The sequence below is a fragment of the Physella acuta genome, unplaced genomic scaffold (genome assembly GCF_028476545.2).
Source record: "Physella acuta isolate Inbredline_101_S28 unplaced genomic scaffold, ASM2847654v3 ptg000145l, whole genome shotgun sequence".
NCBI classification, from domain to species: domain Eukaryota; kingdom Metazoa; phylum Mollusca; class Gastropoda; family Physidae; genus Physella; species Physella acuta.
This window is the reverse complement of record NW_026731664.1, coordinates 359,319-387,307: the sequence shown is the minus strand read 5'-3', so window position 1 is coordinate 387,307 and position 27,989 is coordinate 359,319. Positions and strand designations below refer to the sequence as shown.

Here is a 27,989-nt window from a genome sequence, read left to right as displayed (position 1 = left end):
GAGTAAAACACAGACGCTTATATTTTTGCGTCTAATTAATTAATAATATTTTTCTGTTGTGAAGAACGGAATTATAGACCAATATTTTGACAAGTTTGAAGTAAGATATTAGTTTACTTACTTTCGCATGAATTATTTGTATTAGTGAAGGCACCTTAGATTAGTATTTTATCTCACAGTATAGATAGTAGAGGTTTCTAAAGCCAGTAAAGTTGAGTGACGGCATAAGACCTAAAATCACTAATCAGTTTCATACGGGAATTCCCATTTTTATTCCGTAGTAAGACTAGGTTTTCGCACGTGCTTAGTCCTTGCTGTTTTGAGAAAAAAAAACATCTTGTTTGGGGTCGTCAATAAATGACGTCACACTCATAGAGGGGAGGGGGGTCCGTAATTTTGTGACGGTGTGTGATGAGGGGGAGAGGGGGGGGGGGTCAGATGGTGCGACGTCACACTTTTGTATTATAAAAAAGCAATGTCAGAAAACGGAATTTTAGCTGTTATTTCGCGTTTTAGAAAATTGTTTTAATAAATTGTAATAGGAATTGATTAAAATACTCTATTGCGATAGAGTTCAGACAAGAGTTTAGAAAAATATCAATGTTTTATGAAAAATTCATCTGCAATTTTGAGGGGGGGGGGGTTAGGCTGAAGTATGACGTCATTTTAAGAGGGGGAGTCTGGCTTTTTATGACGATGTGTGACGGAGGGGAGGGGGGGGGAGGTAAGAATCGTCAAAAAAACGTGACGTTATTTATGGATGGATAAATTAAAATTGCCATAATGGGATGTCGCCACACTCGTAAGAAGGTGGGGGATCGGACTTTTGTGACAATGTGTGACGAAATTTTTTTTGCCTAAGCAGAGTTTCTTCCAGGCATCTCTTCGAAAAAATTTTTACCGCCCCCCCCCCCCCCTCCGAACGAAAGGAAATTTATATAATTTATACAGAAAATATATACTTTTAACAGTGTCCGCCACCCCGAAGAAAGTCTACCGCCCCCCCCCCCCCCCCCCCCCCCGAAAATTTCAAGTGCCCCCCCCCCCGGAGAAAAAAGTCTTGCATATAGAATGCACAAGAATAAACAAGAGCTGAACAATATGTTACAATGAAAACGCACCCAGTATAACAAAAACGTGATCACAACTTAGTCTAGATAGAACATTGGCTAGGACATCCCGGCCAGTGCGCGCATTGGCCGGCCAATGTACAAAATACGCTGTCAAGTTTAAGCGCTTCGGACTTTGGCCAGTACGTCCCGGCTAGTGCGCTCATTGGCCGGCCAATGTACGAAATACGATCTTAGTGCTAAGTTCTTCGGGCTTTGGCCAAGAGAGCCGGCCAATGCGCGGATTGGCCGGCTTTGACCATAACATATATATATATATATATATATATATATATATATATATATATATATATATATATACCATTTGAGTTATTTACCCTGACAATTCTAAGCAAATTTTTTAAAAGACAGATCACGTTGATGATCCTTTCACTGCAGACCTCGTAATTTATCATATAAAATCAGAATCTTATTTCCAGTTTTTCTTCCAGGCATCTCTTCGGGGAGGCTACGCCCCCCCCCCCCCCTTAAAAAAAAACAAATGGAATTTATATAGAAAATATATACTTTTAACAGTGTCCGCACCCGGAAATTTTTTGTCCGCCACCCCCCCCCCGGAGAAAAAAGTCTGAAAGAAACACTGCTCATTTCTAGGGCCCTGATCCGTCTCTAGTAGTTTGTATTGGGTTTCATGCCTCTCATTTAAGTAGGCACCTCATTTTCCGAACAGCTCCAAATCTAGCACCAGCAATCTCCTTTAAAAAATCTCGTAAAATTTAGCAAAGTTAATTAAACTGGTGTGGGGAACTGAGGAGGGAAATATGATTGGGGCATAACAACAGTAGGCTACGTCGCTAAGTCCCATTTCTGCCATATGTAGCTTGAGCTCCCTTATACGAAGAGAGGTAACAGTATTTCCATATGTTGCCTAAAGAATCTAATGATTGAATCTTTTTTTCATAAAGCGTGACCATTGTTATTATTCTCGTTTGTTTTATTTCTAACTAGCCGCTCCGACCAGGCTCTGCACTGGCTTTTGTGAAAAAGTATCTCTAAATAACTGTGACTTGTGTGTTTATTCAGCATCATGTGTTGTGTGCATGTTTTAAATTTCCAATATATTATGCAAATATAAGTTTGTTGTATCCAATATATTCTTTAGGTGGTTTATTATCAGCTGATGATCTGTTGAAGAAATTGGTTGAAATGAAAAGACCTAGAACTGTAACTAGCATTCTAGGCTCATGGACATATGAATTGATCATTGACATTCCACAATCTCTAGGTATTCGAAACATTTTCCTTACATTTGTTTTATACTTCTGTTAATCTGCTCGAAAAGAATATTCTGCTTTTATAGTTACATTCTCATAGTTATTTTTTATTTTTTTCTTACTCAAAAGTTTTCTTTCTTTTAACCCGCAACATTAAAAAAAATACTACAAACTTAATAAAAAAATTTTGAGTGCAAAATGAGTTGACTAAAACTAAAATACCTAGATTTGTAAAACAAAAAAAAAAGTAAGAAGTTATGAATTTTACTTTACTTTCAACAGATTGTATTCAGTCAATTGGTCACATTTTAATATACCTGCAGAAAATGACATTCTTGTTCAGTCTTAATGTGAATACAAAGTTATTAAAAGTATTTTAAAGTGATGTATATAATATTATTATATATTAGTTTTAATGAGAATTTTGAAAACATATTAATTTCTTTCTTCAGAACTAATGATAACAATAAAAGAACAGAATAACCAACCAGCAGACAGTGTGTAAGATCTGTATGGACAAGGAGGTGGCTGTCATCTTTCTGCCCTGTGGTCATCTGGTCTCTTATGGAGACTGTTCTATCACTAATAGAGATTTTCCAATTTGCAGGCACAATTTCAATGGTATATTCATAGCCTTTATAAGTTAGACAGCAATAATAGTCTAAAATATATATTTGTTGCCAACAAACATCACTTAAGCAGCTTCTATGTGGTCTTACTGCTATTTTAATCTTTAAGAGATGATCTCACATATTTTATCAACGTTAGTCACAGATTTGTCTCAAAGCTTTTTGTAATATTTGTATGATTTGTTAGCAAACTTATATTAGTTTCATTGATTTAATTTATGCTATACATATGCGCATGCAATCTTGTAATAAAATCTTTGTTTATAAATATCGTATTCTATGTGTATTAGCATTGTGGATCGTACATGGACCTCTTATAATAATTGTGCACAACCCTACTGATTTTGTTGACAAATGTTTCACTTTAATCCAGTTAAGATTTTTTTTTATCTATCACAATCATCGATGCAGCGGGTTTCGTTGTACGTTATACCTTGAAAAAAATTATAACATATCATCAATGGTCTGTTTTACTCTTTAATTAATTGTTACAGATGAACACCTTGTAGTAGTAAAAGTAAGTAGCAGTAAACAGTGGCGTAGCGAGGTCGGGTGTCACCTGGTGCGGCACTTAATGGTGTCAACCCCCCCCCCCCCGAAAGAAAAAAAAAAATATATTGTTACGATCCCATGAGGGGGATCTTACCTTTTTTGGACATGGCTGAACGTGGGTTAATTAGGGTGTCACCTAGAGATTTATGGATGGGGGGAACTCTCGACGTGAACCCCCTTTTTCGTGGTCGGGCCAGCCCGTAATGAGAGATGCCACGGACTGGCGCAGGTCGTGAAAGAGACAAAGGGTGGGATGTTATTGTTGATGCTAGCGGGTTACCCCCCCCCCCCCCCTTTTTCACCTGAATCGCCTGGCCTGGTATGTAAATGTGGGGAAACGCCGTACGAGAGGTTAAGTTAGGACATAGACCCCTGCACCTCGACTGGGCGTATATAGCAGGGTAGGGTTGACAACAGACGTGACCCAGATTGAACAGGTCTAGATGGAGACAATCAACGAGGCACGTGTTAGAATTAGGTTACATTTACGGACGACGGCATCAATGGGGGTAGGTGTAGAAGACACGTACCTAGTTGGCCTGGGTGACCGTAATGGGGGTAGTATATTAGCAGGGTCTGACAATTTAATCAGGTACCCCAGACCTGTTGGCGACATTTAATTAGGTTAGGCTTGAGTGGGACGTGTTGGTGCATAATTAGCCCCGCACCTGGACATTTGTGAGTCCGTTATTTAAGGAGGGGGAGACGGCAGACTGGGACACACACTCAGGGGGACACTCACACACGGAGATGGACTCGGATAGCTAGGTCTAGAGAAGACAGACATGGGGCGTCTCTGTGAGCTAGTGGACAGCCAAGAGATGCCTGTACTGTAGTAGACCTAGGCTAGTTAGACAGTTAGGGACAAGTAGGGTAGTCGTACTAAGAACTTTAGTGGTTTGTAGCTATTTGTGTATATTTCTGATTGTTGTACTTCGGTGGCGGGTTAACTTTAAGTATTGTAATTTGTGGAAATAAATAGAGATTACTGAAGTGGCGTTTATTTTTATTTTTATTTTTCTTCTTGTTTACGATTCCCTCACTAGTTCGAAAGGATTAGAGAAGGGAGTCGTAACAATATATATATATATATATATATATATATATATATATATATATATATATATATATATATATATATATATATATATATATATATATATATATATATATATATATATATATATATATATTTAATATACACTTGTAAGTATGTGTACACGCATGTGTATATTTTTTCTTCTGGATCATTTAACTCCCCTCCCCCCTATTCCCCCTAACCCATTCATCGATTAACATATAGGTTATTACGATTCTCAACCAAACAGTTTTCCTCAGGCATATTTTGCAATGTTAAGTTGATGTAACTCCTCCCCCCCCCTTCACCCCCACGATGATTGCTTTCAATTGTGCTAAAATAATACTATCGATTTGTATCTATATTCGGTTATATATTCAGCTGGATGTTGTATGTTTTCTTTATCGTTAGCAGGATTACGTCATGATGACACCCCCCCCCCCCCCCCCCCATCCACCCGCGTTGGGATTTGTCCACTTTGCTCTTAAGAGACTATTTAATTCAGTGAAATTATAATTTTTCTATATATATTTTGCTATTTTTTGCCTTGGTGTCAACCCCCAAAATATTGTCACCCGGTGCGGTCCACACCCCCACCCCTCGCAATGCCTCTGACAGTAAATACCAAATTTTTTTAAAAATTTTAATTTTTCCTGCGACAATTCTTTTCTATTTTAATTATTATTGAATACATAATTTACTACATTTATTATAGTCTATTTAAATAAAAAATGTTACAAGGTTTTATTTAATTAACTTGCTCACTTTGTCTATCTGTCGTCAAAACGGTCAAAACCGTCGAGTAAAATTTCTGGCACTTCTTACCCACCAATTTCTCTGAAATTCAGCACGTGGGTCAAGATATGAAGACAATACAACATGACATTACATTTGCCTTAATTGAATGCTAATTAACTTGTTCTGAATTAATTACAATTTTCTGAAATTATTAGTCTGTCTTACTACTCTTTCCGCACTATTATTCGCGCATTGCCATATTCATTAGGTGCTGAATAGTTTTTAGTCATTCAAGCATATTGTACATACTGGAACAAAAATGTTTACACATGTTTTAATAACAAGCTTTTATGTAATGCACTAAAAAGGAGACAATAAATGATTTTTAAAAATATATAATAATACACTGCTATTTAAATAACTATAATATAACTTTTATCCTATAGATAATATAGTGACCCACGCTTTTCAATAGCCCCCCACCCCTCCCCCACCCACCCCACCACTCTTAAAGAATAATGTCTGAAAGAAATACTGTTATGAACTGGGTTGGATGCACTTTTTGTGATAGCTGGTCATAAAATATGTTTAAGTAGTATACAGTATAGTAATGTTTCTGTAGACTTAGTAGGATGTCGGGCGCCTTAATTTTAAATACGAGCTGCACACTCCTTTTACTTCCGCGATTGGGTCTGCTGATTTTAAATGGGACTATTTTACACTCATCTGCCACCTCATATATGGGTATTTCCGAAACATCGTTACCAACGAAGGACTCATACTTTTGTGGGCGCTAAATTGCTGCTTTCCCAAGTTAAAGATAATAATTTGAGAATGAAAATTAAAAGAATAATGTCTGAAAGAAATACTGTTATGAACTGGGTTGGATGCACTTTTTGTGATAGCTGGTCATAAAATATGTTTAAGTAGTATACAGTATAGTAATGTTTCTGTAGACTTAGTAGGATGTCGGGCGCCTTAATTTTAAATACGAGCTGCACACTCCTTTTACTTCCGCGATTGGGTCTGCTGATTTTAAATGGGACTATTTTACACTCATCTGCCACCTCATATATGGGTATTTCCGAAACATCGTTACCAACGAAGGACTCATACTTTTGTGGGCGCTAAATTGCTGCTTTCCCAAGTTAAAGATAATAATTTGAGAATAAAAATTGTACAAGTAAGTTACGATAACGTGTTCTATCATGTGATACTTTATTATATTAATTTTATCAGACAAAATTGGCTTTACAGCAGTTTTCTCCTTTAACTAAATCGATTTTACGCAGTGCCCGGATGTTATAATTAATAACGGAAATTCTATAAAATTTATTTTTAGTATCCAATGGGCTGGCTTGTACAGAGTAAACACGCTGCGTATAAAAATCCAGTGATATCCAGTGTAGATGTGTACCCATACGATGGCCAACTCATGAGGCAGTAACGCTTTTTTCCCCGCCCAAAAAACTAAATTATAGACATAGACATACAAATTAAAAATTATATATATATATATATATATATATATATATATATATATATATATATATATATATATATATATATATATATATATTGCATATCTATACACTATATATATATATATATATATATATATATATATATATATATATATATATATATATATATTATATATATATATATATATATATATAGGGCCTATATATATATATAGGGCCTATATATATATATATATGGCCTATATATATATAGGGCCTATATATATATATATATATATATATATATATATATATATATATATATATATATATATATATATATATATATATAGTGTATAGATATGCAATATATATATATATATATATATATATATATATATATATATATATATATATATACATATATATATATATATGCACTTTTGGGTTCAACTACGATCTTTTTCTTGTGATGTCAGAGGCGTAGCGACCCCTCCTGGCGCCCGGGGCGAACTTTCAGTTTGGCGCCCTCCCATATATATATATATATATATATATATATATATATATATATATATATATATATATATATATATATATATATATATATATATATATATGTGTGTGTGTGTGTGTGTGTGTGTGCGACAGTCCGGAAAAAAAATAATAATTACGCTGTATGATTGTCGTTCCCTAAAACTTTACTCGACGCCAATTAAATTCCCATTAAGATGCATTATCCTTTAAAAAATTATGATTAGTAATGTCAGAAAAAATAAAAATTGTAGCGGTGCTAATTCGTTTAGGACAGTCTTTTTATGTTTTATCTTTGGAACAGTCTCTGTTATGATATAGAACATAGATGGATTATTAGTTTGTTAGATTAAGGTCATACAATTGACATACAATAGCAAAAGTATTGTTCACATTGGAATACGATATGGGTATTTCGTTGACTGGTTGATTTTATAATGAAACAAGCTAGAGGAAGTCTTGGATTTATCAGATTTGCGCTGCCTTCGTGCACACAGTCAACAACGAATTCAGAACTAGATCTAATTGTACTTGATGAAAAGGCTGTAATAACCGGTTTAATGATAATAGCTGACGCCCATGACGTTCATGAGGAAGCTGGATTATTAGGGTTCGATCTTCAAAAAAATCTAGTGAGTTGACGAGTGTTGCCTACGCCTATGTTCCTTGGGGAGCCGAAACGAATAAAAGGAAGAAAATCAAAAGAGCTTAAAACAGTGGGTTCCATCAAACCCAAGAGGTTCAGTAAGTCAGTCTCAGGGCTTCCGCGGTGATCAAGACACTCAGCCGACTCATAAGATACACGATCGGATTTTGTCAGTGTGGACGATACAACTATTAAGAAGGGTTTGGTGATTGCGAATATGAAACTGGTGGGGTTCGGTACCTCCAAAAAGTTAAGAACCACTGCTTTAAATTGTATTTTGTAGAAGGTGCAAGCTTATTTGTTCTACTTTTGGTCGTGTCTTTTGAAAATTTTGATAATTTTAAATTATCAGTTAGGTTGAACAAAGTAATAATCCACCACCCGCTCCGACAGACTGCTATTTTACTGATCGGATAGCGATACAAGAATCCGTGATATTTATTTCTCTTTAATGAAGTGATCCAGGTAAGATGTAATGCAATCAAGTAAAACTATCTGATCTCTCACGATAAAGTTGAGAATCGTAAGAATCTTACAAAGAACTAGTCGCGTTATTACCTAGCAAAACTAAGAGGGGAAATCGTACATTAAGTGTTAATACAATTGATTAAAAGAGTTATCTAGTAACCGATCCAGTACAAATCCTGCGATTTTTGTTGGTGAAAAAGCGCCCCCCCCATCTTGGAAAAAAATTGTAGAGCGGATTTTAAACGTCACTAACTCTTTTTTTATGTTACACAATCGTAAATTACGCTTTAGTTCAATGGGTTTCTTTTCTGAGTGATATCGGCTATTTATTCCTTAATCCGATGTGAATTTTTCCGATTTTAGTCTTCGAAAAAGCGCCCCCCCCCCCATCTAGGAAAGCTGGAAAGCAGTTTTTCCGGTCACTATTTCTTAAGGATATACGTTTTACAGTTACACAAGCAAGGTAGAAAACAGTTAAATCAGTATGCAAAGGCTCTCAGCCGTTAAATTTCTTTACTTTGACTGTTTATAATTCAAAACTGCAGCTTAAAATGAGTTTTCTTTAAAAAAAAATTCTACCCCTTTTGGCGCCCCCCTACGGTCGGCGCCCGGGGCGGCCGCCCTCCCCGCCCTCCCCTAGCTACGCCTCTGTGTGATGTATCGGATAATGAGATCCTGGGCGACCAAATACATTTTATCCCACCTTTGAATTAGCTAAACGCTCTTTACCTTTTATTGGTACACTAAATGTTTAATAAAACTAAAATCAATGCAACCTATTTTTTTCCCAGAAAAATTTATTCTGTATTTTATTAAAAAAATAATGTAAAGCCCAAACCGATTTATGGCAAGACTTGCTATAAGGTCTCAAAACGTTTGGCAACTCATTTCATTATAAAAAAAAAAGAGAAATGTGTCAATGTGGCAAGCTGACCAGCTTTACTTATTTTTGCTCTCTTAACTTATCACACGCTGAAAAATATTTATGACAATGAAACCGTGTACGCAGACCTTTGACAAACAGGTGCTTTGTGCACAGAGAGTCTTTGTCCATTCTGGGTAAAAATAACTTTTTGGGATTAAAAATTGCGTAATCTATCTATCTATCGATATACTACTAAAACTCAAGTTTGTTTACATGTTTGAATAGTTATATGTTTGTTTGTTTGTCTGATTTGGTACTGTAAGGAAACTGCTCTATATGAGGGGCTGTAAAATAGTATGTAGGTAGAGAATAATTTTTGATTGCAGACAGACTGTTAATCACACATTTATTTAAAGACGTTAATTAATATATTGATTTATTCATAGGTAGATTAACCACATTAATTTTAAAGTTTTAGAACAATGACTAAACTTTGACTGAATAGTGACGTTTGACAACTAATTTTTTTTTTTTAATTTGTTATTGGGGAGAATCTGCATTATGTGTAGAGCTGTAAAATAGGATTTTGGGTGGTAAATATTGTTCCTTCTTAAACACACTGTTAATTACAAACTAATGTGTAGCCGTTATTTAATTTATTGATATATTCATAGGTAGATTAACCACATTAAGTATAAAAGTTTAGAACAATGAATTAAGTAATAGTACAAGGGTTTACTATCTTTTTACAACGTTTTCAATTATTTTTTTCTTAAGGCCTATATGTGAATGATAAGGTTGACTATCAGGACCTCGCGGGGCACAGGGCAGGTGAAAAAGAGTTCACCTGTTTCTATATTCTCAGCATATGAAGGAATAGTGTGGTCAGAGCCATGCTCGACCGGAATCGTTTTTTTTTTAAAATTCAAACATGTCTGAGACTTGGCGGGACACTGGGCAGGTGAAGTAGAGTGTAGTAGAGTTTTTTAAATATTAAAAACCTCTTTTTGAATGTGGGGTCTGGTTATTTTGGGATGACAAGTGCTGACAGACGTGATGTCATTTATGGATGACCCCCGAAACCCATAGTTATCTAACTAGATAACGGGTAGTCTATATACTACTAAAACTCAAGTTTGTTTACATGTTTGAATATTTTTTTTTTAAATTTAATTTTTTTTACTTTCTCGTATATACGTAGTATAGAGAAAGTATTGTAATCGTGCAAAAAAAAAAAAAAATCGAGATTTTTACAAATCTCGACGTTTTACACCTCACTGATACGGAAAAATATAATTTTGCAATCTTGTCCGTATGTCTGTGTGTCTGTGTGTGTGTGTCTGTGTGTGTGTGTGTGTGTGTAAACACGATAACGATAACTTGAGTACCGTTACAGCTAGGTTGATGAAATTTCATATATAAGTATTTTATCAAAACGTAGATCCGTATCAACTTTTGAGCGATTTCCGATAACCGGAAGTGGTACTTTTTCTACTTTGAATTTTTCAAAAGCCTATAACTTGAGTACTATTTCAGATAGATAAATGAAATTTCACATGTAAGTAAAAGATCTAATTCTCTACCTTCTGTTAAATTTTGAGTAATTTCCGTTGACGGGAAGTACTAATTTACGCTATTTCCGATTTCTCAAAAACGCATCTAAATTTATAAAGTACTATTAATATTGCGCACCATTATGAACATCTTTATTCGGTGTTCGCTTGGTGTGCAATACTTTTTTTTCTATGAGATTCTATTTTATTTTAAAAAGTTTATGTATTTAAAATGGATTAAAAATCATAACTATATCCCGAGTTCCCATCCCTTGTTGTTTAATATAAGAATATTCGAGAAAGTTTAGGAGAGATTACTCCTGGTTTATTTTTAGTTGTGAATGATAATGTTGCCTTTGCCTTTTGGGACTTATCGGGATACAGGGCAGGTGAAATAGAGTTCACCTGTTTCTTTGTGCTCAGTATATAACGTGGATAGTGTCGTCAGAGCCGTGCTCGGCCGGAATCTTTTTTTTTTAAAGATAAAACATGTTGTCTGAGACTTGGCGGAACACTGGGCAGGTGAAGTAGTGTTGGGTAGGTGTAAAGTTCACCTGTGACGACAGCGTATGAAGAGATAGTGTGGTCAGACCCACGCTCAGCCAAAATCTGTGTTTTCACAGACAAAAACATGTCTGAGTTGGGAGGGCACTGGGTAGGTAAGGTAGAGTTGACCTGTTTTTGTGACCTCAGCATATGAAAAGATTATGTTGTCAGACGACGTCAGTGTTTTTAAATGACAAAAACGTCTGAGATGTGATGCCTTTTTGAATTTGGGGTCTGGTTATTTTGTGATGATTAGTGACAGACGTGATGTCATTTATGGATGACCCCCGAAACCCACAGTTATCTAACTAGATAACGGGTAGTCTAGTTATATTTAAAATTTTGCCTGATTTAATAATATGACTATTCAACGAGCATAAATACACGTTATCTAGACAACTTAAATATAGAGCTGCAGCAGTCCATAAAAATCAAACACTTTATGCAAATATTATGAATCTATTTTTACATAATTTATATAATTTTTCTTCAACCAGTTCAAGAAAAATGGTTAGCCCTAGAGATAAACAGATGTAGGCCTAGTGACATATTTACGTGCAATCGCACATCTGTTATTTTGTTAACTATAAAAGTACTTCTTTGACTACATTATAGCCATGATTACCTATCGTTTTTATGTGCTTTTTATTTTTAAGTATACCTACATTATTTAATTGTAAACATTTTACTTGTAGCATTATTTGCTATAACTTAATATACATTTTTGGAACAGGGTAATTTATATTAATGGAAACTCGAAGATAATTGTCATATAAAATTGTATTATTTGCATTATTAACTTAAATTAAATAACAGTTCATTATTGTTATGATTATAAAAACTACATGCGGAGCAACCACTTATGGTCAAAACACCTGTGGGCAAAGCACCTAGTACTTAAAAAACAATGCGTGAAAAAGTTATTTAATTTTTAGCCATATATTACACGTGAAATGATTTGGTTATCAGCGTGTATTTTAAAATATCTCGGAGACTTCTCATTTAATGAAAAATTGCATTTACATTTTACGAAAACTGGAAGTATTTAGATTTAGTAAGTGGAAGGGGTTGGATTAAAATGATGGTCCCACCACTAAGCTTACATAAAAGTTTGTGCTAGATATTTTGAGAATTATATCAACAGACTGCAATCAAAGAAGAATTGAACATACTAACAGTCACTGTTTATTAGATTTACGAACACAGTATTTTGTACTCAAATAATTCTTACTCTGAAGTACGTTTATAAACCTTGAATGGGATAATAACCATAAAAATATTTCATAGTGCGTTGGTTTCTATCTTGTCACTTCTTTATTTCGATTTTTCCCGTTTGTGCCCAAGACACATGGGGTTGATGAAGTAGATTTCTTCTGCTTCAGAGACCTCGGCATATAAAGGGATATTGTGGTTAGCACTACGTCCAGCCGCCTTTCGTTTTCCATAGTGTGAGTTAGGTACCCATCAGAGCCGTGTGGACTCAGGGACGTTGAATGAACTCGAATTCGAACTCGATATTTTCTATCTCTCTACCGCTGGGCTATGCCGTCCCATACTTCTTTATTTAGAACGTTAATTTGTTTTACTACAATGCGTACTGTCTTGTTGAACTGAAAAGAATTGTTACATAGATCTCAAGGGGATATGCTCCGTAAAAAATCACCAAATTTGTCGTGATGGGTTTCTGGCACTTTTAAATCTACAAATTTGATATAATACTTATATATGAAATTTCATCAACCTAGCTGTAACGGTACTCACGTTATTATGTTCACAGACAAACACACACACATATACACACAAGCATACGGAAAAGATTGCAAAACTATGTTTTTTCGACTGAGGGAGGCGTAAAAAGTCGAGAATTGCGAAAATCTCGATTTCTTTTTTGCACGATTACAATACTTTCTCTATACTTCGTATACGAGAGATTAATAAACGGGGAGTGATCTCCCCTAAACTTCCTCGAATATTCTTATCTGAAAAAAAAACAGGGGATGGCAACTCGAGATATAGACATGAATCCATTTTAAATACTTTTTAAAATAGAATAAAACCTCGTAGAAATAAACCGGGAGTGATCTCCCCTAATTCTCTCGAATATTCTTATATGAAACAACAGGTAATGGCAACTCGGGATATAGACATGATTTTTAATCCATTTTAAATACTTTTTAAAATAGAATAAAATCTCGTAGTGCGGAATATTATTAGTACTTGATAAATTAACATGCGTTTTTTGAGAAATGGGAAATAGCGTAAATTACTACTTCCGGTCAACAGAAATTACTCAAAATTTGAAAGATGGCAGGAAATGAGATCGTTTACTTACATGTGAAATTTCATTTATCTATCTGAAATAGTACTCATGTTATAGGCTTTTGAAAAAGTCAAAGTAGAAAAAGTTCTACTTCTGGTTATCGGAAATCGCTTAAACGTTGATACAATCTACGATTTTGACATAATACTTATGTATGAAATTTCATCAATCTAGCTGTAACGGTAGGCCAATACTCAAATTATCGACACACAGACACACACACACAGAAACACACACAGAAACAGACATACGGACATATAATATACTGATTGACTTTTATTTCAGATTCTTTGTTCAAGGTGTACTATTGCCTTCAAGATCAGAGACTACCGATGTTGACTTTTTGAATCGTGTAGTTATTGTGACGGTTTTTTATCACATGTTAAGAGCCTTTTTTCAAAATAAACGTCAATAAACGTCACACAGCTGTATATGAAGGATTAAAAAATATTAATGCTGCACCTTAGATATTGAAAGCTGTTTCATTTTTTATTAATATGGGGAATCAAAGGAGATGTTATAATTCAACGTTGGATTTAGAAAGCGAACTGATGTCCGATACATCTCAAGATGAATTTGAAGTGGCAATTGATTTGCAAATGAAAAGCGATGCTGATACTCTGAGTAATCAGTATGAAGATAGTGGTTTTTGGTGCGCATCACATTTTCTATCTAAAAGCCATATTGATGTAAATCCTATTAATATAGATGGATTTGATGCTTTAATGATTGCTGCGTTTAATGGACATGCTAGAACAGCTGAGCTGTTAATTAATAGTGGCGCTAATTTTAATCATGTTGATAACGTTGGACATACTGCACTAATAATTGCTGCACAAAAAGGACTTGAAAGAACATTAGAGTTGTTACTCAAAAGTTGTGCTAAAATCAATAGGTCGAATACTTCGATCGATGAATATAAAGTAACATTACCATTGCAAATTGTAGGCGGTGCTAGTAGTTTTGAATATATGTTAAAAGTAAATGAACTCACTGTTTTAATGCCATATTTACTAAATAGAGACCGAAATATTTCTGCAGTAATTAATAAAAGAGATGCATATGAAAATCCCTGTGTTAAAGATATATGGGACGTTTTCATTCCAGCTTCCCATAAAGTTATCGACATTTTTATTGAGACCAATGGGCGTGTATGTCCTTCTTATAAAATAGGAAAGAGGGCTTTTTCAATTGCACAACAACTTCAACAAAATTTTAATGGTTTTTTAAATATAAAGTACAAGCTTTTTTTGATGCCAGACCTCAAGATTTTCACCTGCGTGTTGCTGGAACAAACAAATGGAGGTATGTTTCTGATATTTACTAAATTGTAATCATAACTCGTCTGCAGTTTAATTAAAAGCGAAGATAGAATGCATCTATTTTATAACTTAATAATATTGATTATTCCATCTAAGATACAAACAGATAGGCGCTTGAATGTGCGCTTGATTTTCCACAAGTCTTTCTCTGGAAATCCTTTATAAAATAACTGAGTAGTTATCATCATAAAGTAAAAAGAAAGTTAACGATATAAAATTAATTCTTAATTCTTACAAATTTTGATTTGTTTTTCCAAAAAATCGGATTTTATGTTAATTAAAAAATATTCTAAATTTAAAACAATTGTTTTAAACATATTCTAAAATTTGTAAAATAGATTTCCGATAATAATCGATTTAGCCACTTTACAAAGACTGTGTATTTAAGGAAGACAATACTCATATTGAGCTAATTTAACGTAAGTGGTTACCCTTACAGGGAAAATGAAGTAGAGTTCCTCAGTTTATGTGACTTTTAAGTGGGGTACGGTCAGTATGCCCATCCTCTTTTACTTTTCCTAACTTAAAGTTTGGTTCAGATCAGAGACAGATGGACTCCTACAGGCTCAAGGATCTGAACTCTAGACTTTCATGCTAGAAGTCGTGCACATTCCATCTCGACTATGACGTCGCATGAATTAATATGATTACATTTCTTCAAATCTAGTTCGGATTATAGTTTTCTTATTGGGAAATGCTAGAAACAAATAAGGTTTACCCGTGGAGTTTTTTTCTCGAAATGTTTTATCAATTATGACTACTTCATTTGCAATACTTTTAATAAGGGTTACCGCTCAGAGGAACAAGAAACAACATGAAACAAATGATAAACACTTGTCATCCAAAATTAAAACACAACTTATGAATTAAGCTTTAATGCTTTTAATATTAATCTTTTAAGAAACTGTTACTTTTTATGTTCGAAATATTATTAAGGTTTTAAGAAATCTAGTTTCGCATTTGTTTTTGTTTTTTAATTTTTTTGTAATTTTAAATATATTTCGTATAATATTCTTTACAAATCATTTATGCCATCGACAAAACAAAATTGTAAGTATAATCTCTAAGGTCCACTAATGACAATGTTAACTAAAAAGGGCTATATTATATTTACAGAAAACGCTGCAAATTACAAACATGATAAAGCTGAAGATTACAAAGCTGACAATACAGTTAATGGAAACGGCGAATTCAATGAAAATCAAAGAAACATCCAACACACTTATGAAAAAGATAAAAACGGAGTAAAATGTCGTGATAACAATCTAAAGACCATTGCGAACTTTATTGGAGAAACCAATTTGAATGAAAATGACAACTCGTCTGTCGGAAAAGAATTGCCGGATCATGCAATGTTTTTACGCATGTTAGAATCATTTTTGGAATTAAGAAACAAATCTACATTTAATATTGCAATTCCGGACATAAAACGTTCAAGCAAACTATTTAAAGCACATCAACATGAAGACGTAAAGAATAAGAAAGTAGAAGATAACAAGCTAAAACATAGTTCTTCGCCATCAGAATGTGAAATCTATGATACAGAAAACTTAAAATCTTTTGGGAACAGAGAAGGCATAAAAGTTGAAACTTTCAGAGATGAGGATAAAGAGAAAGAACTAAATAAAAACGATAAGTGCGACGAAAACAAGGACACTCAGTGTTGGCTACTAAACCCGAATATCACATTCAAGCAGCACATTGTTGCCTATCCTTTTACTGGAATGCTGTTCAACACTGAGCAGTTTGAGAATTCAAATCTAAGAGATGAGAGATATCGACTAATGACTTTTAGAGATATGTCAATTGAACTTAAAATTTCATGGATACAGTTAGCCGCTGAAGGATTTTTCTACATGAAAACGAAAGAAAATAACAACAAAGGCCGCATCCAATGTTATTTTTGCAAAGCTTACGATCCTGTTAATTTTGAGAACGTATTACACCAGCAAGATTGTCCTATGTTAAGTGAAAACTCACCTGATAACATCCCCTTTCAAGCAGATCAATCTTTCACTTATCTTTTCTGTAAACTATATCCACCAGAAAGAGGTACGGATACGGCGATTTCAAGCAAAGATATAGAAACAGATGCTTCAATAGATTCTCTTCAACCAGACCAAGACAAGGAAAACCGTTTAAAAAGAAACAAATTATCGAAGAGACCATTGTCCCAGGCTCCTTACTCTCGACCCACTCCATCAAATCCCCAAGCCGCAGCTCAAAGATATCACGCACTGAAAGCCCCGATTACATGTACCGATGATGGGGCGTCCTCTCTTGTAGTCGTATCTAACCAAGATTACATCACCAGCACCCAGTACAATAGAGCCCCCATACCAGCCGCAGTCAATGTACAACCACCCACCAGTACCCCGGAGATACAAGACAGGAACCCACCCCAGGCCACAAGCAACACCAACCTAACTCAACAAAGCCCGTCACCAAACCGATCGAATGCTCAAACCCTCCATTCTGACGCATTCACTCCAACAACCCGAACCCCATCACAACAAACGATAAATACTAACCAGCAACAGCAAAACCAGACACAACCAAGACCTAATGTTACCAACCTCAGCACTGAAGCCAATCAACTAGCACTAGCCCCAGTATCCCAAACCCAACCAACCGGCACCAACCACGCCCAGCAAGAACCAGCAGCCAACAGACCTGGACGACGGCCTGGGCACACCCCGACCTACAGCGAGCTGGGCATCATCACAGAGAGACCCAAGCGAAACGACTACGCCCTGAAGATCAAGCGACTTGAGAGCTTCGAATCCTGGCCCAGAGGACACCACCTAACTCCTAACGAGCTGGCCGATGCTGGTTTCTACTACGCAGGTAAGTTGAGGCTTGCTTACATTAAAGGTTATATGTAGATACGGATGTTGAGTACATTAAAATACAAACATAAAAGCAAACATAAATATAAAATCAAATATTAATCATACATGTAAATGAAAAAGCAAACTTTATCAAAAACATAAACACAAACATAAATGCAAACGGAAACATAAACACAAATAATAACGTAAACAATAACACAAAAAAGAACGCAAAAAATATCATAAACACAGAAAAAATACTAATGCAGATGGGAATTTAAAAGCAAAAATTAAAACAAACAATAATGCTAACACAAACATAGACGAAAACACAATGAGAATAATTATGAACGGATTCAAATCTATTACTAATTGAAAATATAATAAGTAAATTGTACATTTAGAGAACAAAATAAATGAAGGTAGTATCTAAATCAATTGCACTTTATTAATGCATACAAAGTCTATAATTATTTTTCTGAAACGAAAACAAACTAAAAGAAAGTAACATTTTTTTCTGATGTAATGTTTTTTTTTTTTAAATCCCGATGAGGGGAATTAGCTGGTGTACAGGGATGTAAATTACATAATTTTAAAGATACAATAAATACATTGTAACGGAAAATAAATTTAGTTTGATTTTGTTCTTTACATTTTTCGTCAGTTATAACGATAACTTCTAAAAAGAAACTTTATTTTGAAAATGATAAATATGGCATTTTCTTGACATAAATTTGGAGCTTAGAACAAAAATTAACACTTCGACAATAGTACTCAATACTATATGAATGTCTATAACAAACAAACATTTCTGCTACAGATATACAGATTCCATTAGAGCTTCATAGAGTAGATAATAGAACACACATTTATAAAAAAAGATGTTTTTAATTGTTTCAAACTAATCTATTAGAAATATTTATTAGAAATATTTAAAAAATTCTGTTTTATTAAATGTAATTTATAATGTTTTAAAAACGCGAGGTTAGTGTTTTTAAGATAAAGTTTTTTTTCTTTTGTAGGCTATGGCGACTGTGCCCGATGTTTCTACTGCGGCGGAGGTCTGAGGAACTGGGAAGACGAGGACAATGTGTGGGTAGAACATGCCAGATGGTTCCCTAAGTGTGCATTCATACGTCAACAGATGGGTCAGATGTTTGTGGATACGGTGAAAGGTCTCAATGAAGACAGAGATCAGGTATGATTGCTGGCATGTCAATAGTTTGCACCTTTAAAATGTTTACAATTGACTAGTTAAAACACTGTGACACATTTTTGTTCTCTGTATTTTCATTAAATTTTACTTCTGTAAAATTTTAAAGCTTATAACAGACCACTCGTGGGTCCATATTTGTCTGTTATTAGCCTTTATTTTGAGGTAAGCTTTCTTTTTCAATCCATATTGAGATAGAACATTAACATTGTCAAATAAAACATTTTAGTTATAATTACAAGAAAATCTTTGAAAATATTTTTCATTGAAAATGCTCATGGTAGTTATCAGTTATGTATTTTCCTGGCAGATAACGTATGACATGGTGATTGAGAAAATGAGAGATGCGGGACACACGTTTAATCTAGGTAGGGAACAACATTAGGAAACTGGTTTCTTCTCAAGATATTTGTGAAGTTTGATCAACACAAATACTATGCTTTTAGTTGTTCGAATGTTCATAGTTAATATTTTGAAACATAGATTATGTTATACATACATATATATATATATATATATATATATATATATATATATATATATATATATATATATATATATATTGAAGATGTATATTCTGGCAGAAAATAAAGAGAATCCACTGATGAAAGACCCAGCAGTTAGAACCGTTGTTGATATGGGTTACACAATGAAGGATGCGTTACAAGTGGCGATGATAGTTAAAGAGGAAGGTAACGTTGCAGTTTTATCTCATGCTGATGTAGTATTAAAATATAAATATAAAAAAATAAAGCCTACGCGCGTAACTTTATTTATTTTTTTAAACTTCTGATTTACATTTAATCACTTGTAAATAATTCTAGTTGATGTACTTTTTATGAGTAATTTCCATTAACCACTTTTTAGACGACAGTTTTACTTTTATACCTCGTATTGGATTGTGTTTTATATTGAGTATCTAAACAATTTTACATAGATTTCTGAATGACATCAAACATCCTGAAGAATAAGACATCGGTCAATTTATTTTTCGAATATTTTCATCTTTTATTTCATCTTCCTTCCTTTACTGAATCCAGCATAGCCTCTTACCGCGGTGATTGTTTTCGTGTTTAATGGCAAGACGTTTTAAATCCATAATACATCTCAGCGAGCCGATAATCTCACACAATACGCTTAGAATATAGATGATCACACCATGCTAATGTGCCCAGGGTTTTCCAGTTACAAAAACGTCCTTACTTTGAAATTTGTATTATATTTAATCATAAACGCAAAAAAAACCAATCGCAAACAGAAACAAAAATTTACCCAAGATTTATTTACGTATCCGATGGACTTGCTCTGCAATGTTTATCCTAAGGAAGTCAATGATTAAAAAACTCAACTTAATGTTTTAACTGAGGCGAAGATTTGTTTATCAGTTACTTTTTTTTTTGAAAGACGTAGAATTCAGGCTTTCTTTCAGAGGGTGTCATTTATTTTAATTGATCGTAAATGCATTTTCATCAAGGGAGTATAATGTCGTCGGATACTTTATTGGAAAAGCTAGAGCAGCAAAAAATACAAAAAGTAAATACTACGAAGGCAACGCCCCTGGCTATAACGTACGACAACGACGAGACTCAGTTCGCTTTACCTAGCAGCAGTCAGACGGAAAGATCCAGCAATGGAGCCCAACAGCTGGCTCTGACAAATGGCGATGAAGGAATGCAGGTCGCTTTGATAGATCCGTCTAGTGGACAAGTTGCAGCTAGAGATGTGTACACGAGTAGTGATAAAATCTTCGGTAAGAAAACTATATATATATATATATATATATATATATATATATATATATATATGACATGTTTAATGTCTGAGTTACCTACTTTGTATTGTAGCCCTCAATTACCGCGTAGACATGTTAACCAGTAAGGATTATTATGGATGTAATTTGACGAGATCTTTGAACTGCAATACTAGCCTATAAGAAGTCTTGAAATCTGAAAATACATGCAATATCCATAGGGTAATATTGATTACGACGGCACAAGGTGTCTCATGTAATGACTAAGTCTTTAAGATTGAAGAGGGGGGGGGGGCAGCATATACAACAAGACGTTGCTTACCTGTCAATCTCTAGCATACCTTCTCTGCAAGCACAATTGCTGCTAATTACTTTTTGGTGTACCATTTACTTTTTATCGTGCATATTTATGTAAATATGTGTCTTTGCGTCATTAGTTAAAGTGCAGCGACTCTAAAGTTACATTTTTTTCTCCACCTATACCTGGACTCATTCTTCACCATTTACTAGAGATGATTAGAGCCATTAAGGAATCTAACAACCAGCTGCGTCAGCAGACAGTGTGTAAGATCTGTATGGACAAGGAGGTGGCTGTCGTCTTTCTGCCCTGTGGTCATCTGGTGTCCTGTGGGGACTGTGCTGTGGCCATGAGAGATTGTCCAGTCTGCCGGGTCAACGTCAAAGGAATCGTCAGAGCTTTTATCGCTTAAACATTTTGTAAAATTATTATGTGTGTTTTAAGCTATGTAAATTTGTGCAAAGACAGTTTCTAGCTTTTCTTTGATGACAAAAATAACGATATGAAACAATGAAGACTCGAGGTTGCAACCTTAATAAAATGACGCAATATAATAAGATAATTTAAAAAATAAACTGATGCTACTAAAAGTACATAATCAGGAAGAATAGCAATGATCGTACTCTTAATTGATTATCAGTTCATTTATACAAATTTGTATGGAATCATAAATGTGGCTTTTAAATATGTTATGCTAAAATGCAAATAAGTAAATATAACATGTCAATCAAGAGATAAAAGAGAAAAGAAATATTTCTGATGAAATAATTTCGTAATTTATTAAAATTGCGTTCAATTTACTTTCTCTAATTAATGTGGTTTACTACAATAAAATCGTATCCGTTTTACATTGCATGTCACACTTAAATTCTTTATTGAACGCTTACATGTTTATTATAATTATTGACGCACTTCTATTGTTGCATTCATGTACCACAACAACATACATTTTTTTCTTTAAACTACGGACTAAAGCGTTGTTGTTTGGTTTATGGAATGTTCACATTATAATAATTTCATAAAATTTTATGATAAATTTAATACACATATATCGATCGTTTAAAGAAGATGAACATTTACATATAGCCTGTCAAATATATTACTTTTAAAGACTTTACGATCTATATTTAATAGCATACACATTAATAGTTATAATAAATAACAAACCTCAGTTTACTACCACATACCCTAATACATCTAATAAGATAAATAAAATCTCACTTAATCATCAAATATATATCTAGCTTGAAAAAAACATTAAATTAACCTTATAATAGTTATACATAAGTAAAAATAGTAGAGGTAATAAATTCGGTGAAGCTTTTAAGTTTCGTAATTGCTTTGAATTTCAAGTAGTGTAACTTTTAATAATTAATTTTTCTTTAATATAATTTGTTTTAGTATTTTATTAATTAGTTATGCTTTTATATCTAGTACGTTTTATTGCATGAACCTTTTTATTGTTTCGTAATTGGCTTACTTTTTTAGGCTACGCACTTTTTAAAAATTCAATACCCGAATTATTTTTTTTAAATAATTGAAAAATTGTTTAGTAATCACGAATTGCACCATTTTGCTCTAATATATATATATATATATATATATATATATATATATATATATATATATACATCAATAAGTAATGGTTTTTTACAGATAGGTTTAACACAGAGACCAGTGCATGGACTCACGGCTAATATATATATATATATATATATATATATATATATATATATATATATATATATATATATATATATATATATATATATATATATATATATATACCAATATATATATATATATATATATATATATATATATATATATATATATATATATATATATATATATATATATACCAATATATATATTTATATATATATATATATATACATATTTATATATATAATCTCTGGATTCCAGTTTTGTATGTTTAATCACCTTGAAATCTGAATTTCCTTTAACGGTTACTCCATATTTACTATTTTGAATTTTTCGAACAAGCTTTGAAATATTTAAATCTTTACAAATTAATTGTGTTTTGCTTACTAGTGTTCGTTTTATTTTATTCATATTATATACTTAGTCTTGCAATGGTATGCTTAAAATATATTTGATTTTCAAACAATTTTTTTTGGTTTTAGCTTTTATTTAACTGTTTTTAATGTAGCATTTAGCTTTCCAATAGCTTATTAATGTAATATCATGTGCATTCTGATCTCCATTAAAATTGTGATACTGGTAACTATGTTTAAAATCTAAGATCTAAATGTTGACCTATTATTCAAGCACATATTATACCGATTTGTGTAGACAGTTCGACATTTTTTTTATTTCTAACAATAAAGTGCACACACCCCTCCCTAAATCTTAAATTTGGTATATTTATTATGTTTGATATTTTCAATTACGTTTGAAAAAAATTAAGCCAGGGCAAATGGACTCAGGACAAATAATCTCAGACAAAATTTCTCACGGACTACTGATATCATGGACTATTTAGTTTTGGGATATTTTGTCTGAGATTATTTGTCATGGAACACTTTGCACATAATCAACTTATCAAAAATTATATCACTATCTTGTGGGAATAATAATAGCTGAACAAACTTTTCGCTTAGGCAAATGACGCTGAAGTATTTGCTATGGAAGCAAATGACTTCTCACGAAGGTACGTTTAGATATTCTCTTGAAAATTACACATTAACTACCAAGCGTGTTGTATTATAATTATAGGGCTGGAAAGTAAAAAAAGTATACAATAAAACTACGTAATTGTCTATATAATCAGGGAATATTATAACCTAAATCGTACACATTTCTTAATCAAGATAGATATTTTTTACTTATTGCATTTTATACTTTTTTCTGCTTCTATGGGTTATTTTTCTTTTTATCGCATCTATTTTAGCCTTCATAATTGGCCTTGGTGTAGGGATACGTTTTTGACTTGATTTTTTTTTAATTTAAATTATTTTATCCCAACTTGTTATCTTTTACTCCCTGTCGCAATACATTGTCACCGAAAGAAAAGCCTTTTCCTTTTCCATAGGAACATGAGGTCCAAAATGTTAACCCTCCTCAACGTAGTTTTATCATCGATCATCGTCTCACAAGTCTTATCTTCTCCACCCCCCTTTCTCCCTACAGGTTTTTGGCAATCATTTAATTAAGTCTACTAAGATTACATAAGGACACTAAAATATTTTACATATATATATATAACCAGATAACAAGATTTATCAGAAACAGAGTCTTTATTACATTTTTTACTTTCAATTTTAAAAGTGTGATCATTTTAATAAAATTTCTTTGTCACAAAACAAAAGTGTATATTCTTAAAAAAAGCAATGTAATCTAAAGACATAAATTGTTGTTTTTCATTTTACTTATGTTCTTTGTTTTACAACCCATTCAAACCATTATAATACTGTCTAATTGACCAGCATTAAACATTGCACAAGGATCAATATCAAAGTTTTCGGGTTAGAAACCTGGGTTCTATTACCCGATAACACAACTGACTATATGAAGGACGAAGCTGGACGTCTCTGTCGTATATTTTATAGTGACAATCACTACCAAGGGATTGAGTATAAAACAAAAGATTATTTAACACGGGCCAATAAATTCCTGAAGGGAAGTTAAAAATGTAGATTTAAAACATTTAAAAATATTCATGCATAGTTAATTTCATGTAATACAGTATTGTATCAACTAAAACATTTTGAAAAAATATTGCTATGAAATACGTTTTGATCTATAAGTTCAATGTCAAACTACACGGGTGATCGTAATTTGACATATGTGGGTGTTATAGCAGTTTAATGTTTTTTTTTACATAATGAAGGATACACACAGATTTTAATATAATCAATTGCTCGTTTATATTGCTGAAGTTGAGACTCGAAAGTCTCTGTTTTTATCAGATCTGCTTGTCAGGTTGATTCGCTGTTTATAATCACAATTGATTTGGTCACTAACAGCTAGAAACTGACATTTATTTTAAAGCATATGTTTCCCATATTAACTGGTTAAACTATATTTAACTAGTTTTCAATACATTTATAAATATTACAGGCAAATATTGGTTAAAAATTGATATTACCACCATTGACCGAAGAAGAAATGACGTTGTTAAAGATCCACTAAAAGAAATAGATCAATTCATTACAAAAAATAATGTAAAAAAAGTCAACACCTTTGGTTAAATGTTAGCAAGCTAACTATACCTAGCAAAAACTTACTGAACGTTCGTAAAGATGATGCGAGTTTAGACGCATTAGGGAGGATATTTTGTTGTTTAGTTTTAGCAGAGAAAGTCCCATCATTATTTACACTGATGTAGACTGATGTATTGATTAGCTACATTATAAAATAAACCGGGAGTGATCTCCCCTAAACTTTCTCGAATATTCTTATATAAAACAACAGGGGATGGGAACTCGGGCTATAGACATGGTTTTTAATCCATTTTAAATACTTAAAGTTTTAAAAATAGAATAAAATCTCGTAGACGAAAGAATTGCACACCAAGTGAACGCCAAATAAAAAAGTGCATACTAGTGCGCAATATTATTAGTACTTAAAAAATTTACATTAGTTTTTTGAGAAATCGGAAGTAGCGTAAATGACTACTTCCGGTCAATGGAAATTACTAAAAATTTAACAGAAGATAGAGAATTAGATATTTTACTTACATGTGAAATTTCATTTATCTATCTGAAATAGTACTCAAGTTATAGGCTTTAGAAAAAAATTTAAAGTAGAAAAAGTACCACTTCCGGTTATCGGAAATCGCTCAAAAGTTGATACGGATCTACAATTTTGATAAAATACTTATATATGAAATTTCATCAACCTAGCTGTAACGGTGCTCAAGTTATCGTGTTTACACACGGACAGACAGACACACAGACATACGGACAGAATTGCAACGCCCAGTTTTTCAAACTTGATTACGCATAAAACCTCTTAATTTTGATAAATCTGGATTGATAATTTTTGCCCGATTAAAATAAGTCCTCTATACTTCGGATGTGATGAAGGACTGAGGTGTAATACGGTAAAAATTGTTAAAATTTCAATTGATTTTTGTGCACGATTACAATACTTTCTCTATACTTCGTATATACGAGAAAGTAAAAATGGAAAACTCACATGATTCAATGATTTAATATTTTATTCGACTGTACTATCTTATTTATCCTATTGTAGACTGATTTAAATATCTATATTATAATTTTTTAACTTTATTTTTATAAATACTAATTAAACAAAACAAGGGCTTGAGTATAGAAAAGTTATCGCACTATTTTCTTTATTCGCCGATGTCTAAGAAACAGGTGAACTCTACTTCGTCTGCCGATTGACCGCTAGGTCTGATAGGGTAACAGAAAATTCCAATGGGTCTTCTTCTTCTTCTTCTTCGTTCTTAATTATTAGTGTTGAAAGGGGATCGAGATTTATCTGCCAGTGGGTTTGAACTCGAATTTTTGTTCGAATTTATCAACCATGAGCTTTTTGCCGACTCGACCACGCCTCCAACACAATTAAGCGTTACGTGTCAACTGGTTATGCGCCATTGAGGCCATTGACTCCGATTTCAGCCTGCTTTTCTTTCTGGATTTGCCTCCATAGCCTTTGTTACCAAGGCAGCAGTTGTTTAATTTTGGAGTTGTCTCTCCTAGAAGAGTGGCTGTCCCCAGCTAACGAGCCTCATCTGCCCGGGGGTTCGAACTTGAGACTTTTCGGTTTAGCAACCATGAGCTTTACCGACTCGACCACGCCGACCCCATGGTCCAATGGGTGATTTTTAATTTTATTAGGGAATTGTGAGAGAGATACATTTAAAATATACTTATTCAAAACTTAAAATTAGAGGTGTAAAATTAATCTTTTCATTACAGTATAACATTTTTTACGAGCGGGCTTTTTTTTAGATATGGTTAAATATTAGACTAAAAATTCCCTGGAAGAAACTGCCTATAATGATTGCACTAATGCTGTATTTTCTTTACTATCATATCAGTTCTCAGTTTTGAAAGTATCATAGACTCAACATTTAGGGGGGTGACACCAAGGCAAAAAATAGCAAAATATATAGAGAAAAACTTGAGGGGGGGGGGGTGCAAATCGAAAGTTTGTCCCCGGGAAGGGTCACAACGCCTCTGGGGGGTGACACCCGGCCTCGCTACGCCACTGTTGTATTGTATTGTATATATGTATATATGTATGTATGTATGTATGTATATATATATATATATATATATATATATATATATATATATATATATATATATATATATATATATGTGTGTGTGTGTGTCCATGAAACTCGCCCGACAGACATAATCAAAATCCATTCGTCCGGAGACCGTTCACGCGAATGGATGTTTGCCCGAATGATATAAATGCTCAAAATACACATGCAAAATGTCCTTTAATAAATTTGCCCGAAAAATTAATAATTTCATTTATATTTCTGCAGAATTTCAAAATGAACTTATATCTAATTTTTTAATAACAAAACCAAGTGTAAGCTTACAAAAAACAAAACCATTATAGTTTTAATGTAAGCCCTTACAAGAAGGTGGGGTGACTAATCTACTTTCCTAAGCTTATTTTTGAACTATCACTTCAGTGCAAGTCCGGCTACACCCAGATTGGTTAAAATCCTAAACTTAGTCTATACTAACATAAAACAAAAAAAGCTAATAGTTTCTAAAATTTATTGAACAAAAAATGGAACCAGATTCATTAAAATAAATTCAAACTACAAAATAAAAAAAATAAAAAACTAAAGGCGACAAAACTAAACACAACAAAACACCCAA

General features: G+C 33.3%; 1 protein-coding gene across 2 annotated transcripts; it reads left to right on the top strand.

Annotated features, from left to right (window-relative positions):
* The first annotated feature begins 2 nt into the window (after positions 1–2).
* On the top strand, positions 3–21,670 carry LOC131935469 (uncharacterized). 2 transcript variants are annotated; one of them, XM_059291862.1, is made up of 10 exons: positions 3–100; positions 2,233–2,355; positions 2,797–2,868; positions 14,022–15,041; positions 16,175–17,905; positions 18,912–19,087; positions 19,413–19,470; positions 19,687–19,794; positions 20,577–20,852; positions 21,363–21,670. In XM_059291862.1, the coding sequence occupies exons 4-10, from the start codon at positions 14,234–14,236 to the stop codon at positions 21,560–21,562; spliced, it is 3,357 nt and encodes a 1,118-aa protein (XP_059147845.1). In that variant the 5' UTR covers positions 3–100; positions 2,233–2,355; positions 2,797–2,868; positions 14,022–14,233; the 3' UTR covers positions 21,563–21,670. The 2 variants fall into 2 exon arrangements, with proteins under 2 accessions (XP_059147845.1, XP_059147847.1); XM_059291864.1 differs by lacking the exons at positions 3–100; positions 2,233–2,355; positions 2,797–2,868 and adding an exon at positions 6,404–6,524.
* The last annotated feature ends 6,319 nt before the right edge of the window (positions 21,671–27,989 follow it).